This window comes from Balaenoptera acutorostrata, chromosome 12, assembly GCF_949987535.1.
Source record: "Balaenoptera acutorostrata chromosome 12, mBalAcu1.1, whole genome shotgun sequence".
Classification (NCBI taxonomy): Eukaryota; Metazoa; Chordata; class Mammalia; order Artiodactyla; family Balaenopteridae; genus Balaenoptera; species Balaenoptera acutorostrata.
Window position 1 is genome coordinate 69,543,346 of NC_080075.1, and position 18,470 is coordinate 69,561,815.

An 18,470-nucleotide genomic window follows, 5' to 3' on the forward strand; every position below is an offset into this window, starting at 1 on the left:
GCAGTTATGGCTCGCGGGCTTAGTTGCCTGGCGACATGTGGGATCTTAGTTCCCCGACCAGGGATTGAACTCGCCTCCCCTGCGTTGGAAGGCGGATTTTTAACCACTGGACCACCAGGGAAGTCCTGATCTCTCATGCATTTGAATCTAATGGTTTTCACGTTAGTTGTCTCCCTCTGGCTTTGGTGAGGACTCTTGGGTAGCAGAGTTCTATGAATTGCCATCTCTCTGCCTCTCTTCCTCTGTCTCCATTGATGCTTGGAGGATTGACATCATTTCATGGCTCCGTGGTTGTCGCCAATGCATACTTCAGGCCTCTGGAATTCCACTTATTATTATAAAAATAGCCCTCAACTTTACAGTGTAAGAAACATTTTCACCAAGTAGGAACTATACTTTCCCTCCTTATTTTTAAGAGGAGGAGACTGAGGCTCACAAAATAAAGAAGCTTGTGTCACAACTAGTAACTGTGGGGACTGGGACCGAGGCCTTAGGTCTATTAGCCCAAATCCAGAGTTTCCATCACAACCCATTGAACTGGTTCTCTGAAGTGGTCACGGTCCCATCCTGGAATGCCAGAGATGAGCTGAAGTCCAATTACTGCCCTTTTTCATGCAGGACCCCAGAGGGACATGCAGTACATCTTCTCTGCCAGAAAGCATGGAAAACAACAATGTCATCGTGTCCTTCAATTTTGTCATGCCACAAAATTTAAAGGCAAAAGACAGGACATTTCCACTGAAGTCTGAGGTGTTCAAGGTAAGGCAGCATGCTTCCAGGCTTGCCCTTTGAGGACATTTCTGTACACCTTGGAGAAAACAACCAGCTAGGCTGGGAGATTTCACCCAGCTGCAGACTCAGAAATAAAACCCAAACGGTGATAGAGTTCAGTTGGTCCAACTCTGTAAATTTTCAGGAAAACCTGAGACAAAGGAGATTACAGTGGGACACACCTCCTGCCCTTGTCACTTGTCAGCATTTCCTGGTGCAGGCTCTAATGCTTGTTCCTTAAAAAGTAGTCTGGTCCAAGACCAGCTGTTGCAACAGTGCAGATTCCTGGGATCACCCCTAAACATTCTGACTCCCAATCTCCATGGACAGAGCCTGAAAATCTGTATTGTAATGAGCTCCCCAGGGACTGCTTATACACAGAAATGTTTGAGAATCATTGGCTAAACTCTGGGAGGAGTTTAAGGAAAAAAACAATCCTGGGTATACAGCCGGGAGGTACGTTTTTCTCTTATGCTTACACCAAAATCAGTCAAAGCTCCATGGTTGGCTTATGAGCATCTGCTTGGCCACTCATCCAAGGCCAGGTCTCCCTCTCCACCTAGCCTCCCCCCTCTGGTGGCTCTTCAGCCAGCCCTTCAGCTCCTAAGGGGCCATCCCGCCACACACCCCCCAACACACACTCACCTGCACACACCCTAACTGTGAGTAGGTGATCAGGGAATTCCTTTTTTTTGTTTTTGTTTTTGTTTTAATACCATGCAAAAGAAAGGAGTTACAAAAGAAAATCTGATACCTGTGCTCCCTGCTCCTTTCCCAAATAGTTTAATGCATCTCACAGATTTAAAGTGAAGGGTTCTCAAATCATACACCCCACAGCCTCTCTGCACGAACATGGATAACTAAGATCGTGCAACCGTCAAATGCTGGGATCCCCTGTCCCCATATTAGAAGTGAAGAAACTGAGGCCCAGGGACGTGAAGTGACACAGAGTTAATGGCAGAGCTGGGGACTGGGTGCCAGATGTCCCTCGAGTCTTCAGTCAAACACACCCATCACTTGTGTGGCTGGAGCTCTGATTACAGCATCTCTAGGAAGGATCCCAGGAATGTTCACTGAGACTAAGGCAACATTCACAACTAGGGCCTTAGCCCCCTCATGGACGGGCAGGACTCCCGGGTCCTGAAACAGTCCTGTGCGCTGGCTGTGGTTCACTCTAATATGAAGGCCTCACTGATAGAGAACTTCAGAGTTCCAAACATGTTCACATTCATTGTCTCAGAAACCCCAGTACCCCTGCTTTTATAGATGTGGAAGCCAAAAGTCAGAGAGCGTGAATGACCTGCCCAAGGTGCAGCTCATTCCTGATCTCCAGATAAGTCTGCCCAGGCAAATCAAATGGCCTGTACACCTACGTGGAGCCCAGGATCAGCAGTGGGATAGAACTGAAACCCATGCCAACTGTGGAAGACAGTGCATGGAGGTGGTGGGTATAAATTACAAAGGAAGCAACACAGCTTGCTCTATTCTCACCTCTGTTACTGAGACTGCAAAGCCTCAGTTTCCACACCCATAAAATAAGGAGCCTAGCATATGCTTAGGATTACTATGACAACTCAACACATTACATGCAAATACTTTGCAAACCATGAAGTGGCTTAAAAATGGGACTGCATCTTCGGTGCTTCCTTATGCAACATGGACAGACTGAAACATAGCTATTTCCGCATTCAGACACACACATACATCCCTACAAACACTGAGGTACAGTGATGGGGAGGAGGGGGATGCTAGAACAAATTCCCATCGTGCTTTACAGTGGTCTGATGGAATAACACTTTCCTTCTCCTTGGAGCTCCAACTCTGGGAAATTTACATTTGATCCAAGTTCTGTCTTACCTCCAGTTCCCATCACTGTCTCTTTTCCTTCCAATTTTATCATCACTGCTGTGAAGAGTTACCAAGCTGAGATGAGAAAGGGAGAGTCTCCTTTTCTCAGACACCTTCCTCCCCCTTCAATTTCCTTTCCCCTTCACGCTCCCTACAGCAGTTGGGTTTCCTTTGTCACATCTCTGCACAGAGAATGAGTGATGGTCCCTGTTCACGCCCAGGTGTTCCAGGAAACAGGCTGAAAGTGCAACAAAAAGGAACGCAGGGCCCTGAGCCAGGCTGCTCAGATCTGCTCGCCTTTGGGTTTTAGTTTGGGTTCCTGAACCTGCCTTTCTTCTCTTCCCTCAGATCGACTATCAGGTATGGCCACCGCCCCCGCTGCCGTCTGTCGGTATTGTTACGCCTCTTCCAACACCCTTGACCTCAACGTGTCTCTCGCTGTTCCGTGGCTGCCAATTCAGTCTTGCTATGTCCTGTAATAGATACAAGCTTAGAACTTCCAAACAGGTCAAGAATGCAGGGACTATTTCAGCTGTCCTTGTCTAAAGCTGGATCCCTTAGGCTGTTCTCTGGTTTGACGTTCCAGAGGGAATGCAGCCATGAAACCATCCTCAAGCATTTATCCCCTGGTAGATAAGATTGACGCTGCCGGTTCCTTTTAAGATGGGAGACAGGGCTCATGGGTCCCTGGTGGGGCGGGGGGTGGATCTTTAGCCTCCTGTATTCTTTGTCAGCCCCCAAACCCGCCACAACCAGGATGCATGCAATGCAAGTGCAAGTTCAAGACACATCCTCCAACTCTTCTTACAGCCACTTCACCGCCACCACCCTCCCTCCCCACCCTCCCCGCCACCCCCTACCACCTGCCCCTCCCCACCCCCGGCCAGTAAATATTCTGGCTTGGCATGGGTGAAAGGTGACCAAAATACGGGTAAGGATGGAGAAGGAAAGACGGAGTTTGGGAAACCTAACCTCACAGGCACTCAGACCCCCTTAGATGTGAACTCTGTGATGCGGCTGTTGCCCACGGGGAGGTACATGCGCCAGGACGAGGATGGAAGGGAAGAGGGAGGGAGCCGGGTGAAGCCACAGCCAACAGGGGGTGACTGCAGCCTGCTGGCAGGTCCAGGGAAGCTCCTCCGGGCCTTCCAGACGTCCCCCAACAGGGAGACAGAGGCTGGGACAGGTGGTCCTTGAGCAGGGGCTACACAGAAGCCCAGGCAGAAAGCAGACAGCAAGGAGGTCTGCCTGTCACAGCGGCGGCCCAGCCACAGAGCTGGGTTGAGGATCCAACTCTGGTTCTCAGCACACCAGTCATGGAATGAGAACTTCTGGAAGGGCTTCAAGGGAAGCAGTCAGGTGCAAGGAACGAGTCAGGGTTCTAGTTCCCAGACCTGGAGAACGAGGTGAGGACTTGATCGAACAAAAGGCGTGAGCCGCATCCCTAGAAATAGAGGGTCAGGTCTTGTGATTGTAGGAGGCTCAAAGCCCACACCCGTCTGTACACAGTGTGTCCCCATGTGCACACGTGTGCATGCGCACACACACACATGGAACAGTGCTGACTCTCTGGAGAAGAACTGATCTCGTCATTGCTTTTGCCAGAAAGGCCCAAGCAAGTCAGGCTCCAGAGACACTGGGGCTGCTGATAACGTCAGCAGCATCCGCTTGGAGACTCTGCCCCGCGTCCCGCTGCAGCCCAGCCTGGTCCCCATCCCTTGAAAAGACCGTCTCCCCGCCTCCTTGTTTCCCCCCAAGGCAGAGCTCAGAAGCAATCATTTCATGCTGCGTGACCATTCTAAATGGAATCCCCATCTCAATTGTGTTGGGGAAAATTTATTTAGTAAGGGGTTTTTATCATGTAATGTGTATGTGACGTCCGGTAATAGGAACTGCATGATATTTATTGTTTTATCTCTAAGAAAATATTGAAATAAAAGGAAAATGATCAGGGCCTATTATTCTCCAGTGAGAAGGCATTTCAGGGCTTTACTGGAAGGAAGAAATGGAGGGAGTGAAAGGACTCCAGCCCCGCGGTGCTGCAGGGGTCCAAGGAGTGCTTTGCAAAAGGGTCCAGAGAGAAGGGACTTTAGGGGCTCCAAATTCCAATACTGAATTACGTTTTGAATTACTGAATTAATTCAGTATTGGAACAATCTCACTAGTTTTCATGATTCGTCTTTGTATATAAGCAGAGAGATAAACACAGAAGCCCAGGATGCTGTAAGATTTAATGAGGTAAAACCATGTATCATATTTCCCCACATTCATTGTAGTGTTAGCATCTATATTAAATAACAGTCTGAACTCTATTGCATTTCGAGAATTCGGGTAAGCAGTGTCTCCCTTTTCAGGGCCTGTAGTGCTGTTTTGGTGGATGGACAGGGGTCTGGGAGGTAGGGGTCTCTCCTGGTAGCTGGGGCCCATGCACAGAGGGGGTTTCTCACCATCATCACGTCTCTTCCAGTTCCAGCATTTCCGAGAGAGAGATTGCCATCCACCTTGTTTTTCCAAATTCACAATTGCTGAGAAGGGCATCGTTTCTGAAACCACATGCAACCTTACAGAGTGCTTCAGCCTGAGCCCTGGGACCTATGTGGTGGTTGTCTCCGCAGGCAGAGAAGCAGTTGAGTTCTTGCTCCGAATCTTCCTAAAGATGCCAGACAGTGACAGGTACAGAACTTCTGGGATTCTAAACGTTTTCTTCTACTTAATTTTATAAAAACACCTTGCATCATTCTGTGCAGCAACGCACTCTGTTAGCAGGGGACACCGCACGGCCCCCGCTCTCGAGAAGCTCAGCACAGAGTGGAGGCGAGAGAGTCTGTGGACCAATAAGTAGACCACAAACAGGATGGGGCCATTGCTTGACGGAAGTGCAGGGTCGTGTGGGAGGACAGAGTGGAGGGATTCCCTTCTGGCAAGAGGGACAGAGGAAGGCTTCTTGGGGGACATAGAATGTGAGCTAGTCCTTGATGGAAAACCTAACAGTGTTTCCCAGGGGAAGGCAGTGCAGGTGAAGAAAAAGGCGTGAGCAGAAGCAGGGAAGTGGGTGAGCATGGGGCTCGTTGAAGAATGAGCGATGTGGTCTGTACACACAGGAAGGTGGTACGTGGCATGCACGGCAATTGTCTGAAATGTGGACAGAATGTGATGTACATCATCAGGGAGACAGTGAGAGACGGGCCTGAGTGATAGAGTCTGATGGTGGAGGGTCTTCACTGCCAAGTCGGCAGTCAAGACTGGGATCAACAAGCACACACCCTGCTGGGCACCTCATGCCTTCTTGGCCCCGAGGCAGACATCACTACAGTCATGGCAGTCTTTACAGCTGAGCATGCATGAGGCCTTCTCAGTCCCGCATGCCAGATGGTCACTGTGCCACCATTCAGAGTTGGAACCTAAGACAAATCTTATTTGCCATCCTGGCAATGGGGGTTACGATACACGTATATCTGGTTGTGAAAGGAACAGTTTACAAAATGGTTTGAAGACCAGGGGAGGGCCGCCCGAAAGACTGGACACGGGGTCACGATGCTCATCTGTCTGCTGACTGCCATGGCTGCCCGCTTCACAGCTTGCTGTGCTGAGGGCTCTCCACGTGTGTCCTTGGCGTAGATGCCCAATGCCTGCAGGGGTGCCTGCCACATGTCAGCGTGAGCCTCCTTTGAATAGTGAGCTGGTCATCCTTGTCACACTGTCCCCCTGATTTTCTAGGAACCTGGACGATAATCTCAACCTCAGACCATTGCAGGTAAGTGCGCGGCAAGGCTTGGTTGGCAAACTTCACTGGGTCATGTCCCCTCCCCTAGAAGCTTCTATCTCCTTCCTTCTTGCCTCACCACTGACCAATGAAAGCACAGATACCACAGTGGGCTGGTGATGGCTCAAAGGGGCAGGGATGAGGTGAGAAGACCAGGCCTTGAAGGCCAGGCTGGACCCAACCATCTTCCTTCCACAAATTTCCATTTTCCCATTCCCCAAAAAGGTTTGATCCAATTGCTGGATGAAGCCTCTGTCTCAGATCCAGGTGGAAGGTTTTTGGGCCCTCACCATATCAGACAGGCAGCCTCCTTCCCCAGAAATTTGATGTTGGCTATTCTTCCTTAGATCCAGGCAAGTCGTCCAGAAATGGCTCCCAACGAAGCATTTTCTACAAATACGCTCAGCAGGTACAGTACTTAGCATGACGGCGAGGGGCCCTACATAGGACGGGTGATGGAGGGGCCAGGGGGAAGGAAACCTCTCCCAGGTCCTTTTCAGGATAGAGAGAGGAAGATGACTTGATGGGTGGTCGTGTCAGCCTCTCTCCCTGGATGTCCAGAACTGATCTGGAGAGACGGGGCGCCCCACCTGGGTGACATCTGGGGTGAAGTGTAGTTTGGAAAGTAAGGGCCTGATTATAGGGGAGTGAGCTTTTTAAATCTTTAAATAAGCAATTGGCAATACCCCTTGAAATCTTTCCTTCTCCTGTTCTGCCACCTCCCACCAACGTTGGCATCCTTCCTCTCGGGAGCTGGCCAGCTTCAGAAAGCACCAACAGCCTTCTTCCTACCAAGCCACCTACGTGCACAGGGGATTTTCTTAATGGTTTAATAAGCCGTTATAAAGAACCCCTTGACTTGTCAGGAAAAAAAACAGCTGCCAAGGGCTCTGCACGATGGGCCTTTTACCATTAGTCGTCATGTTGGTGTGGGAAGCGGAAAGCCATATAGATGATCGTGTGTACCGTGCCGGCCTCGGGCAGGCAGGGCCAAGGACAGAAAGATGCGAGGCATTCAGAAGGCTGACAGGGCATTGGTAACCAGGAGGCAGCCCAAAGGGAAGTTATTCAGGTAGCCTGGGCCCAGAGATAAAAATAAGGGGAGATGAAGAATGTGGCTGGCATGAGAGTACACGTTATAGGCAACAGCTCAGTATGAACCTCCTTGAAATCAGCACTAGCCCAGGATTCAGGCCCGCATCTGGGCTGACTCAGAAAGCATTTCACTTGATGCAAAACAGGATCTACTATGGTGAATGTCCCCAGTCTGTGAGCTTCTGAAGGCAGGGATGACATCGTATGCATTCCTTGTCCCCAATAACTATCACTGTCCTTGGCACAGAGAAGGTGCTCAATCAATTTGCAATGAATTAAGACAGATTCACTTCCACAGAGCAGATGCTCTAGCTAAGGTTACTTCCCCTAGGTGATCGGCAGGACCAGATTAGGATACCTGAGACCAAGCTTCCTTCAGGGGCAGGTGGCAAAATCCTCAACGTGGTCCGTGAACCTGTACCTCTGAAATAAAAAATATAATTTGTCATATGATAAATGGTACAGATTCCCTAATCAGGACTTTTCCAAACAACAACCAAATGTCTTCTCATAGAGGGTAACTGGCAGCCCATATGAGGCCTTTGCAGGAATTAGAATAGAAGAGAGATGGAGCTTTGTGCCAAGGTGCATGGCTCGAGAGTAGAACCCAGACTGGACTCCAACTTCTTTTCACCCCTTGGTGGACACCCTTGAGCAGGGCCAACCTGGCATCATTCTGCACAACCTGCAAACTATCCTCAGAGGCTGTGTCCTCAAAAGAAAGTTGAGAGCAAAATATTCGTCCATGTACTCACTCTATCCTGTCTCCCAATCTCTTGTACCCCTTTATCAGCCACAGTAGTGGTGGTGGTACCATAACCTAGGGTCCGCCTGTGGGAAAAGGAAGGACACACTCGGCCTTTGGGACAGGCCACATCCATCATCTATCATTTATTCAATCAGCAAACATGTACAAATACCCTAGGATGTTCCAAGACTCTGCTCAGCTTTAGGAAAGCAAAGCATCTGTCCTTAGGCATCTTCCATTGAGGTGGTAGAGGCCAACGTGCGATTCTTTGGGCGTTTTGTTCAGGCAACCTTTATCTCCACTCCTAGCCTCATCTCTTCCAACATTCTGGTGTTTATTGGGCGCAGGGACCAGGTCAGGGGCTGTCCCAGGGTGGGGGATGTGATCCGTGCCCCACAGCTGCTTACATTCTCGTTGTGACGCCATGTAAGCTGGCATTCCTCACCATGGCAACCGCTCTTTATAGTGAGGTACCATTATTCTTTCGAGGAAAAAACTGAGTTCATGGCGGGCACACAACACCAACTTCCCTGATGTAACCACCGAGTGAGACGTTGGAGGGATGATCTAAGGGCCAATTTCAGGTGCTGGCAGGATGTGTTGCACTGGTGACATCACTGGGGGTAATTTTTCCAGCTAAAGGACTCCAGTAAGGACAAACTGTAGGGCTGCTTTTGCTTTCTGCTCTGGGTGGTGAGGCCACCCTGGGGACTGCTTATCTGTTGTCTGTGTGGTGCTCGTTCTCAGAAGACCCCAAAGAGGCACCTCCTTCCGCCTGACCTAGTGCCACTCTACAAAGCCACCTGCTGGGAGCCCTCACTCCAGCTCCTTCTCCCGTGGAAAAGCTTCCCCAGGGTGGTGATGTCCCATCACGCCCTCGGCTTTTTACCAGGCTGGGTGAAAGAGACAGCTGCATGGAGAACAGCTCTGCTTCTCTGTCAAATCGTCACGGAATCTGCTGCCCAAAAAACTGGTCAGTGTCCCCAACAGAAAAGTGAAGGCGGTTAACACCTTCAGAAGTTCAGGCCAGGAAAAGTTTCTCTCCCCTCAACCTCAGCTGCTTCCCGTTTTTTATCCAAGGAAAAACATGATGTCTCCCTTTCTGCTTCCGTGGCTGGGAAGACTAATGCTAAGTTATGTGCTCAATTAGAGCAACTTGTCTTAGTCTGGATTCCTGGTGTTTTTATCTCCCCTCACCACACACACACTCACACACTCACACACACACACACACACACATTAGTCATGTTTTCTCTCACTTCCTGTCTGGAGGCAGATGGGGGAACACACCTGCAGGGCTGAATTGATTCATTCAACAATACTTCTCCTGAGGGGCTCCCAAGTGCCAGGTATGGTGGGGAGGAAGCAAACACAGCTTTCAGCCCAGTAATGAATAAAGAGAGAAATGCAAGGTGACCCACACCAGGTATCAAATGTCAGGAGTAATCAGCACTACAGATGTTCAGGAAGGGAGGTATCACCAGGGCCTGGAGCAATCAGGAAATGCTTCATGGGAATTCCCTGGTGGTCCAGTGGTTAGGACTCCACGCTTTCACTGCCGAGGGCGTGGGTTCCATCCCTGGTCAGGGAACTAAGATCCCGCAAGTCATGCTGCGCAGCCAAAAAGAAGGAAGGGAGGGAGGGAGGGAGGGAGGAAGGAAGGAAGGAAGGGAGGGAGGGAGGGAGGGAGGGAGGGAGGGAAGGCTTCATGGCAAAGGTGAGATGGGAACCAAGTGCTCAGAAATCCCAGTGCTTTTACAGTCAGGCAGGTGTGCCTCTCTGCTCCTGGGCACCGATGTGATTCCTGCATCCCTTCCTCGTTTGGATCAGGGGCTGGACATTGATGCTACCCAGGTTCAGAGGCTTCTCAACCAGGAATCCCTAAAAGGTAAGAACCTGCTGGCCCCAACCCCATCCCCGTGGCCACGCCAGTCCTATGCCACTCTCTCTGACGTTTCAGTCCTTCCTGTTCTCCCCCTCAGGACCTCCAGGGGACACGTTCTCTTTGGATGAGTTCCGGAGCATGGTGGCTCTGACGGATGTATCCTTTGCAGTCATCCCCCCTCCCCCAGCTCTAAGCGCCTGTCTACTCGTGGGCTTCCCCTGGGGTCTATTTAGGACATTGGGGAACACTTTTCTCACCCTCATTATTTTCTTTCTTGGTTCTAAGGGCTCACCAAAGAGCCTGGGCTTCTGGGGATTCTGTACCAACTCGCTCTTCAGAACCACCACAGCAACAATAACAAAACTTACCACTTATCAGGCGTCTACCACGTGCCAAGAACCGTACTGATAGATATTTTTTTCCTTGTAATTCTTGCAATAACCCCTGTGATATAAGAAGTATTGTCCCATGATACAATGGAAGAAACAAGGGTTCAACCCAGATCGCACAGCTAGTCAGAATTTGTGCCTGGATTTGAAGTTGGAGTTTTCAGCCTCCAAAGTCTATGTTCTAACATTATCCTTCACTGCCTCCTTGTAGCACCAATAGGAACTATCTTCCTTACACCCCTCACCTTACCACTGGAGGAGTCCTCACTATTTATTCCTTGCTCAACAAGCCCCCAGTTCAATAAAGATAACAACCACCAACCCTTGCAGAAAACTCTTCGGTCTGCACGGCAGTTACACCCCATTATTACTATCGTGCTGCACTTGCAGATGAGACTAGGCTGGGACAGTGTAGTGACTTGCCCACGTTCTGTGGCCACAAGTGGCAGGGCTGGAACCCAGCCCCGGGTCTCCTGCCTCCTGTCCTGACTTCCACTCTCCCCTGAGCCGTTTCTCCCCTGCCCGCCCCATCTCCCCTCTGGCTCCTCGTGGGCGTATCCCCCAGCTGCTGCCTTGCAGCTCTTCCCTCGGGTGTGCACTGTCTCCCTGGGGTGACACGGATCCCCCGGCTCTTTCACTCTTAACAAGGCTCAACTGGGGATGTGAAGCCAGCCATTGTCACACAAGAGGCCTTCCTGATGAAATCATCAGTCAGGCCCTGTCTCTGCTGGCTGTGGCTTGGAATCACCCAGAGACACTGCTCATCCCTGCGGATGAGTCCAATGGTCCTCGGCAGCCCCACATCCTGGGGCAGGCAACCCTAGGGGAGGTCATGTCTGCAGGACCCCTGCAAAGCAGACAGGTCTTTTCTACCCTTCCTCTTGTTCACCCACCAGCTCCCCTCCAGTTCCTCAGAGATCCATTCTTTTCACTAGTTTTCATGAAACCCATTGTATGGAGTGACCAGGGCTGACTTGAATACACAGAACGCGGTCCATCCACTGGCGCACACTTAGCGGGTGCACTCACCTCTCATGCTGCCTCCAGAGTTGCAAGGCGCTCTCCTGCCCCCAGCTGCTCCCCACTCCCCCCTGCCAGGGGCCCCACCACAACTGGTGAAGGCTGTGTTTGGGGCTCGCTCTCTTCCCCTGGGCGCAAGTGATGTTGGCTCTCCTTTCTCAGGGCTGCCTTCTCCTTCCAATTGATTGTTTTCCCTGTGAAATAAATCCAAGCCAGGTCCCTTTCAGATGCAGCGAGAGCCAGCTGGCGTAGGGCCACATCCAGGTGATGCTGGACTGACTGTGTTGCTCGGTGGTGGGTGGAGCTGCTCCATCCCTGCAGCCCCTCCGCTCACTGCACGAAGGACTGCTTGACTCTTAACTCCCCACCAGCTGAAGGTGAACGGGCGGCTTGACCAAGAGGAGTTTTCAAGGCTGTGGAGCTGTCTTGTCCACTGCCAGGTACCTGCGTGTTCCCTTTTGACGAGCACTCTTATTCTGTCTGGTTTAGCATATGTTTACTGGGTAGCCCGATCCTACACCAGGGTTGAGGGCTATGAAAGAAGAGGAACCTCACCCCCACCCTCAAGGAGGGCCCCTGTTTTGCTTGGGGAGCTGTACACGCACCACTAGAAGGTACGAGGCGAGGCCCGGTCAGGTGGCGGGCTGAGGACGGCTCTAGGAGGCTGGAGGAGAAACGGGTCGCAGTGACTGTAGCTAAAACTGCCAGCTAGCACTGCCCTCGTCATTTCCCTCCGGGCCCACCGCAGCATCCCCTAGGCCACTGGTTCACCCCATCCCCTTCCCCTCCATCTGCCAGAACACACATCAGAATCACAGCTGTGGTCTGTGGCCTCAGTGTGGCCCCACTATTGTTCTCAGGACAAAGTCGAAACTCATCAGCTATACATGAGATCCTCTGAGTTGAAACTCATCAGCTATACATAAGATCCTCTGAGTTGAAACTCATCAGCTATACATAAGATCCTCTGAGTTGGGACCCACTTTGGGGTCCAGGAGAAGCCCTTTCCCTCATCCCACTCCCTCCATCGGACCCCAGCTATGCGACTCCTTGCACTCAGAGCCTGCCTGATGCCCACCCGGCCTGCGGGTCCAGCCCCAAAACTCCTTCGCCGCGGGGCCTCCCCTGGGGGCCTTGCCCGCTGCCCTAAGACCCAGTTAGTTCCCCTTCAGCTCCTAACACTTGAACCCACAACAATAAAATAAAAACACTTTCTGTTTACATATTATTTATTTATATCACCTAATCCCTGATTGGGGTCATTTGGTGTCTCACCAGGCGCTGCAATGGCTTGACAGTCCTCCCATTAGATTGCAGGGTCCTCCAGGGCAGGGATCCCTCATATTCATCCTTTTCCCCAGGGCCTTCCATAGTGTCCAGCACACAGAAGGCACTCAAGAGTTCTGAACAAATGACCAAACGAATGCATGACTGAATGAATGAGTCCGTACCTAATTGAGAACACGCTAAGGCTGGGCCCACTCGTGTTTTAGTGAAGCAGCCTCCAGGGCTGGGAACGAGATTTATCGGGCACTCCCTCTACCCAGGTACCCAGGACATCCTCTTCCAGGTGGACACTGGGGCTCACACGGGCTTCTTGCTTTTTCTCCCATATCAGAGTGTTTTCCAGAACTCCTGGAAGAACTCTGGAGTTTTCCCAAGCCTGGATTTGTGGACGGCCATAAAGGACACAGGTAAAGCAGGCGACCCTTTGAGCCGTGATGACTGGTGGGGTGTGTGTGTGTGTTGCCCTCGCCCCCAGCATGCTGTAGGCAAGGCTGGTAGAGAGGTGCCGGGCAGGGGCGGGGAGAGCAGAGCACAGTATTTGTGCCCTCCCCTGGTTTGCACTGGGTCCCTGAGCCTCCTGGCTCCAGACGCAGACTCCACCCTCCCCCGCCCGAGGTCTCGCCTGCCAGTCAATTCTCCTGACTGCCTTCTCTCCCCAGCGCAGCTCTAATTGTGTAAAAATGACCCCGCGTGGTTGGTACCCCACCAGAAATCTAGCTTGCCTTGAAGATGCTTCCATCTCAGCATCCGGGCCATCAGGGTTAAATACCCACAGGTGGGCTGATGCGCTCTCTTTACAGAGGGTCTGGGGCTAAGTGAAATCAAATGGCCTCTGTCTGCTTCAAGGAGGCAAGAGCTTTCAGTCCTGGGAGAATGATAATAACACCGCAGGGTGCAGATGCTTCATATTTCAGCAAGAACTTGCACTCATGTCACCTCATTTGATTGTCTCAACAGCTCTGGAACTTGGGAAGGACAGGAGTCATTATCCTCACTGTACCCATGGGGGAAATGGCTCACAAAAAGGGTAAGTCAGGAAATTGCCGCCTTCCTGAATAAAATGTAAAATCAGGCTCCTGCAGGTCGCCTGCTGGAAGGGCAGCCTCCATGGGTCTCCCTCCCAGGGGCTCTCAGCCTGTTGAGCGGGTAGAAACCTGAGCTGTCGCCCGCCCTGGCTTCAGCCTCTATCCTCGCCTTACGTTTTCACAGCCAAGGGCTGTGGTTCTCACACTTGCGTCAGGACCCCCGGGGGCTTGTGAAAGTGCAGATTGGTGAGCCTCACCACCTGCCCAAAGTTTCTGCTTCAGGAGGACTGGGGTGGGGTTCAAGAATTGGCACTTCTGACAAGTTCCCTAGTGAGGCCAAAGCTCCTGGTCTGGGGAATCACACTCTGAGAACCACTGAATGGCCAGTGAAAGGTGAAACCTTTAAAGGAGAACCTCACTAATGACTCCAGAATAATAAAAGGGAGAAAGAGAATAGTTGGAATTTGGCTGAAAAGCTGGCAGGGGCCAGTCCGGTAACTGAAAGGGGCAACAGAGCTGATGTGATTTGAGGGGGCAATTTGAGAACATGCAAGCTGCAGAGGCATGCCCTATCTAAAGGCATTCAAATTCACATTTTATTAGCTCTGCAGGAGAAACGGAACATGTCTCTGGCTGTATGGGGCCCACAGGCCACCAGGCTTGTCCCCTTGATGGATGGTTTGGTGTACAGTGTTCCGCTGGCTCACCGGGGTGCACAGACCCCCCTGGTTTTCAGTCTGCCGTTGTTGGTTCTGTGGTCAGTGCCCCCCTGGAGCTCACAACTAGACATGCACGATCACAGGACTCGAAGAGGGTGAGGCAGCTCTCTCCCGTCCACCTGAGGCCACCACCTGAGCTCTCCGCTCTGAGGACAGGACCACCCCAACTCCCGGCCTCCTCCCCGCTCACTGGCTCGCCCTGTGTCCCAGACTTCCTTGCAGGGATCTCCGTCACCACTGAGCGGCTGGATGTCATGAGACTCCGCTATAGCGACAGCACAGGCAAGGTCAGCTTCCCCAGCCTGGTCTGCGTCCTGATGCGGCTTGAAGCCGTGACAAGTAAGTGTCACCCCGGGGCCATCCTGGAGACCTTCACAGTGACCAAAGGACACAGGAGGGGACCAGGAATGCGCTCCGGCCCCAGGCCTGGGCTCGTCCCAAGGGACAGAGCCAACGTTAGCCTGTGTGATGATGTAGTTGCCTGGAGTCCCCAGCCTCCCTTCTGCACCCTTTTCTCCCCAGGGCATTCCCCCACCCCAGATCGCTCATTTCCTCATCACCCTACTAGCACCTCTCTCAGGGACAAAGTTAAATCGCTGTGGCCCCTCTCTCTGAATAGGCCCCTCAGTTTAAACCTATTCTTTTTTTTTTTTTTTTTTTTAAAGAGTGATCTTTTTTTTTTTTTTAATTATTTATTTTTGGCTGTGTTGGGTCTTCGTTTCTGTGCGGGGGCTTTCTCTAGTTGCGGCAAGCGGGGGCCACTGTTCATCGCGGTGCGCGGGCCTCTCACCGTCGCGGCCTCTCTTGTTGCAGAGCACAGGCTCCAGACGCGCAGGCTCAGTATTTGTGGCTCACGGGCCCAGTTGCTCCGCGGCATGTGGGATCTTCCCAGACCAGGGCTCGAACCCGTGTCCCCTGCATTAGCAGGCAGATTCTCAACCACTGCCCCACCAGGGAAGCCCTAAAGCTATTCTTTAGTCATGCAATGAATGGTTTGATTGCTGCTGAAGTGTTGCACACACAGCGAGTAGGTGGGAGCAGGAGGCCCCCCCCAAGGCCTCAGAAACCCAGCAATGTAGGCCAGAGGTTTTGACGCTTTTTAGCAGCACACCCCTTTGTTTTAAATGACATTTCACATGAAACCCCCAGCCACAATATAGCTCCAAATGGAGCTGTTGTGGTTGAGGTCGAAGTAGGATCTGGCCTCTGCTCACGTCCTTGCACCGCCCCTGCCATGTGGCACTAACCCCACAGCTCTGAGGCAGGCAGTTAACAAGGTGGAGAGAGCAGAGCGCCGGGAGGGTAAAGGAGAAGCCAGAGGCACAGTCTTGCTCCAGAGAATTCGCAGCTGGACAAGGGAGGTGCCCCGAGATACCTGCTAAAACAAGCCCCCGCATCCCCCACAGCCAAGTGTGGAGAGTACAAAGTGCAGGGAAGCTGCAGGGGGCAGGGGCGTGTGGCGCAGAGCAGTCAGGGGGCTGTTTTGAGGGCTGAGCCTGAGCTGTCCCACGTTTGGCTGGAATGGAGGGGAGGCCGAGCACACTCCAGGGCTTCGCACAGAATCACCACGTTGGCTTTCATTGCACGTGGGCCCAGGCCTGTCCTGATTCTTCTCCTCCTCTTTACCCTAGAAGCGTTCCAGAACCTCTCCGAGGATGGAAAAGGACTCTACCTGACAGAAATGGAAGTGAGGTACCTTCCCCTCCCAGAGACAGGGCACAACCCCAGGCTGCTTCTCCTCCCCTGATCCCAGGGGGGCATTTCTCTCTCTGAGGTTACTGAGCAGTCTGTCAAAGGCCAGCCAAGCTGCCGGCCCCCCTGCCTCCAATTACTGCCTTTATATATTGCTGGCTGCCAAGGCTGCTTTAGGATCCTGGCAGACAGATTTTATTTTTTCCAATAGCTTAATAAAGCAGAGGATTGTGTGGGAGTCATAAATCCAAGCGGGAACTAAGGAACACCTGCAGAGCTCACTGGTTTTTTAAATTTATTTATTTTATTTATTTATTTTTGGCTGCGTTGGGTCTTTGTTGCGTCTTCGTTGCGGTGCATCGGCTTCTCATTGCGGTGGCTTCTCTTGCTGCAGAGCACGGGCTCTAGGCACGCGGGCTTCAGTAGTTGTGGCTCGCGGGTTCTAGAGCGCAGGCTCAGTAGTTGTGGTGCACGGGCTTAGCTCCGCAGCATGTGGGATCTTCCCGGACCAGGGCTTGAACCTGTGTCCCCTGCATTGGCAGGTGGATTCCTCACCACTGTGCCACCAGGGAAGCCCCATGAGCTCACTGTACATTAAACTTACTCCCAGTGAGTTTTTAGAAAGAGCCTCCTGGCCCAGCCAGCTGGTTGACCTCAGCTGTCCCTCTTAGTGCCCGGCTATTCAGGGAGCAGCGGAAGATATGCTGTAATAGAGGGCCGAGACCTCCTGCTTGTGTTGGAATTAGCTGGAAAAGGTTGATGAGACTAGACTGAGACCTTTCAAGGGAAGAGGGTACCATTTGCCCTGCTCTGTGTTAAGCTCACTAGTTTAAAGTTGGGTTGTAACGAGGATGCTTATTTCTGACTGGATGAACCTGGTGATGTACAACTGAAGCCAGGAGGAGAGCAGACCCCGGAGCCCAGGTAAGACGACGCAGCTTTAGAATCATTTCCTCCCGGGGCACAATGCATCTTCCCCTCCAGGAACTGCACACAAGACTCTCTCCCTGGGGGCAGCCTCCCCAGAGATTACAGAGCCCTTCTCTATGTGAGCCAAGGCTCAGCTGCTTGGCCCATGAGTTTCAAGGCCAATGCTGCAGATTTCATCCAAGTCGTGTAGAACAGGGGGCATCCATGAAAGAGTGTGGCCTGGAGGTTATGAGGGAGGGATTTAGAATTCCTTTTTTAAATTTCTTTTTATTGAGATGTAATTGATATTTAACACTGTGTTGATTTTAGGCGTACCACATAATGCTTTGATGTATGTATGTATTGTGAAACGATTACCATGACAAGTTTGGTTATCACCTCACATAGTTACAATTTTTTTTTCTTGTGATGAGAACTTTTACAATCTACTCTCTTAGCATCTTTCAAATCTACAACACAGTATAGTCAGCATGCTGACAGCCCCAAAACCTCTGTATCTTATAACTGGAAGTTTGCACCTTTGGACCCCTTCACCCATTTTGACCAACCCCCTTACCTCCTGTTCTCTGTATCTATGAATTCAGTTGTGGTATTAGATTCCACATGTAAGTGAAATCATACAGTATTTGTCTCTCTCTGACTTATTTCACTTAGCATAATACCCTCAAGGTTCATCCATGTTGTCACTAATGGCAGGACTTTCTTCTTTTTTATGGCTGAATAATATTCTGTATGTATATATGTATACCACATTTTCTTTATCCATTAGTCTATTGATGGACATGTATCAGTAGGTTGTTTCTATGTCTTGGCTACTGTAAATAATGCGGCAATGAACAGGAAGGTGTCTGTGTCTTTCCGAGTTAGTGTTTTTATTTTCTTTGGATAAATACCCAGAAGTAGAATTGTTGGATCATATGATAGTTCTATTATTAATTTTTTTTCAATTAAGTGACCATTTATTGAATAACACCTATATGAGAGGCACTGTGCTGGGCTCCAGGGATACAGAGATAAATAAAATTCACATGGTTTCTGCCCTCAGTTCCTCACTGTCTAGTGGGAGAGATAGTCTTATAACAGGAAACTACACTCTAATATACAAGATGCAATGAAAGAGGCTTGGGTGCTGTATGGACACTAAGGGGGGTTCTTCAGATGAGTTCAGCTTTGGATATGGTGATGTGCTTGTGGGACACCCATATGGAGATCTCCCATAGACAGCTGAACATACAGGTCTTTAGGGAAATCAAACTCAGTCATTGCCCTGGAGGGTCTTGCTATGGAGTGAAAGAGAC

At 51.1% G+C, this 18,470-nt stretch overlaps 1 protein-coding gene across 1 annotated transcript in view; it reads left to right on the forward strand.

Moving 5' to 3' along the window:
• Window positions 1-16,297, forward strand: part of CAPN13 (calpain 13) — a 52,113-nt gene extending 35,816 nt beyond the window's left edge. Inside the window, 9 exon segments of the mRNA XM_028168805.2 lie at window positions 5,187-5,292; window positions 6,337-6,373; window positions 6,702-6,791; window positions 10,056-10,113; window positions 10,208-10,266; window positions 11,891-11,959; window positions 13,138-13,213; window positions 14,761-14,889; window positions 16,182-16,297. Coding sequence (XP_028024606.2) covers window positions 5,187-5,292; window positions 6,337-6,373; window positions 6,702-6,791; window positions 10,056-10,113; window positions 10,208-10,266; window positions 11,891-11,959; window positions 13,138-13,213; window positions 14,761-14,889; window positions 16,182-16,297 — 740 coding nt within the window.
• The last annotated feature ends 2,173 nt before the right edge of the window (window positions 16,298-18,470 follow it).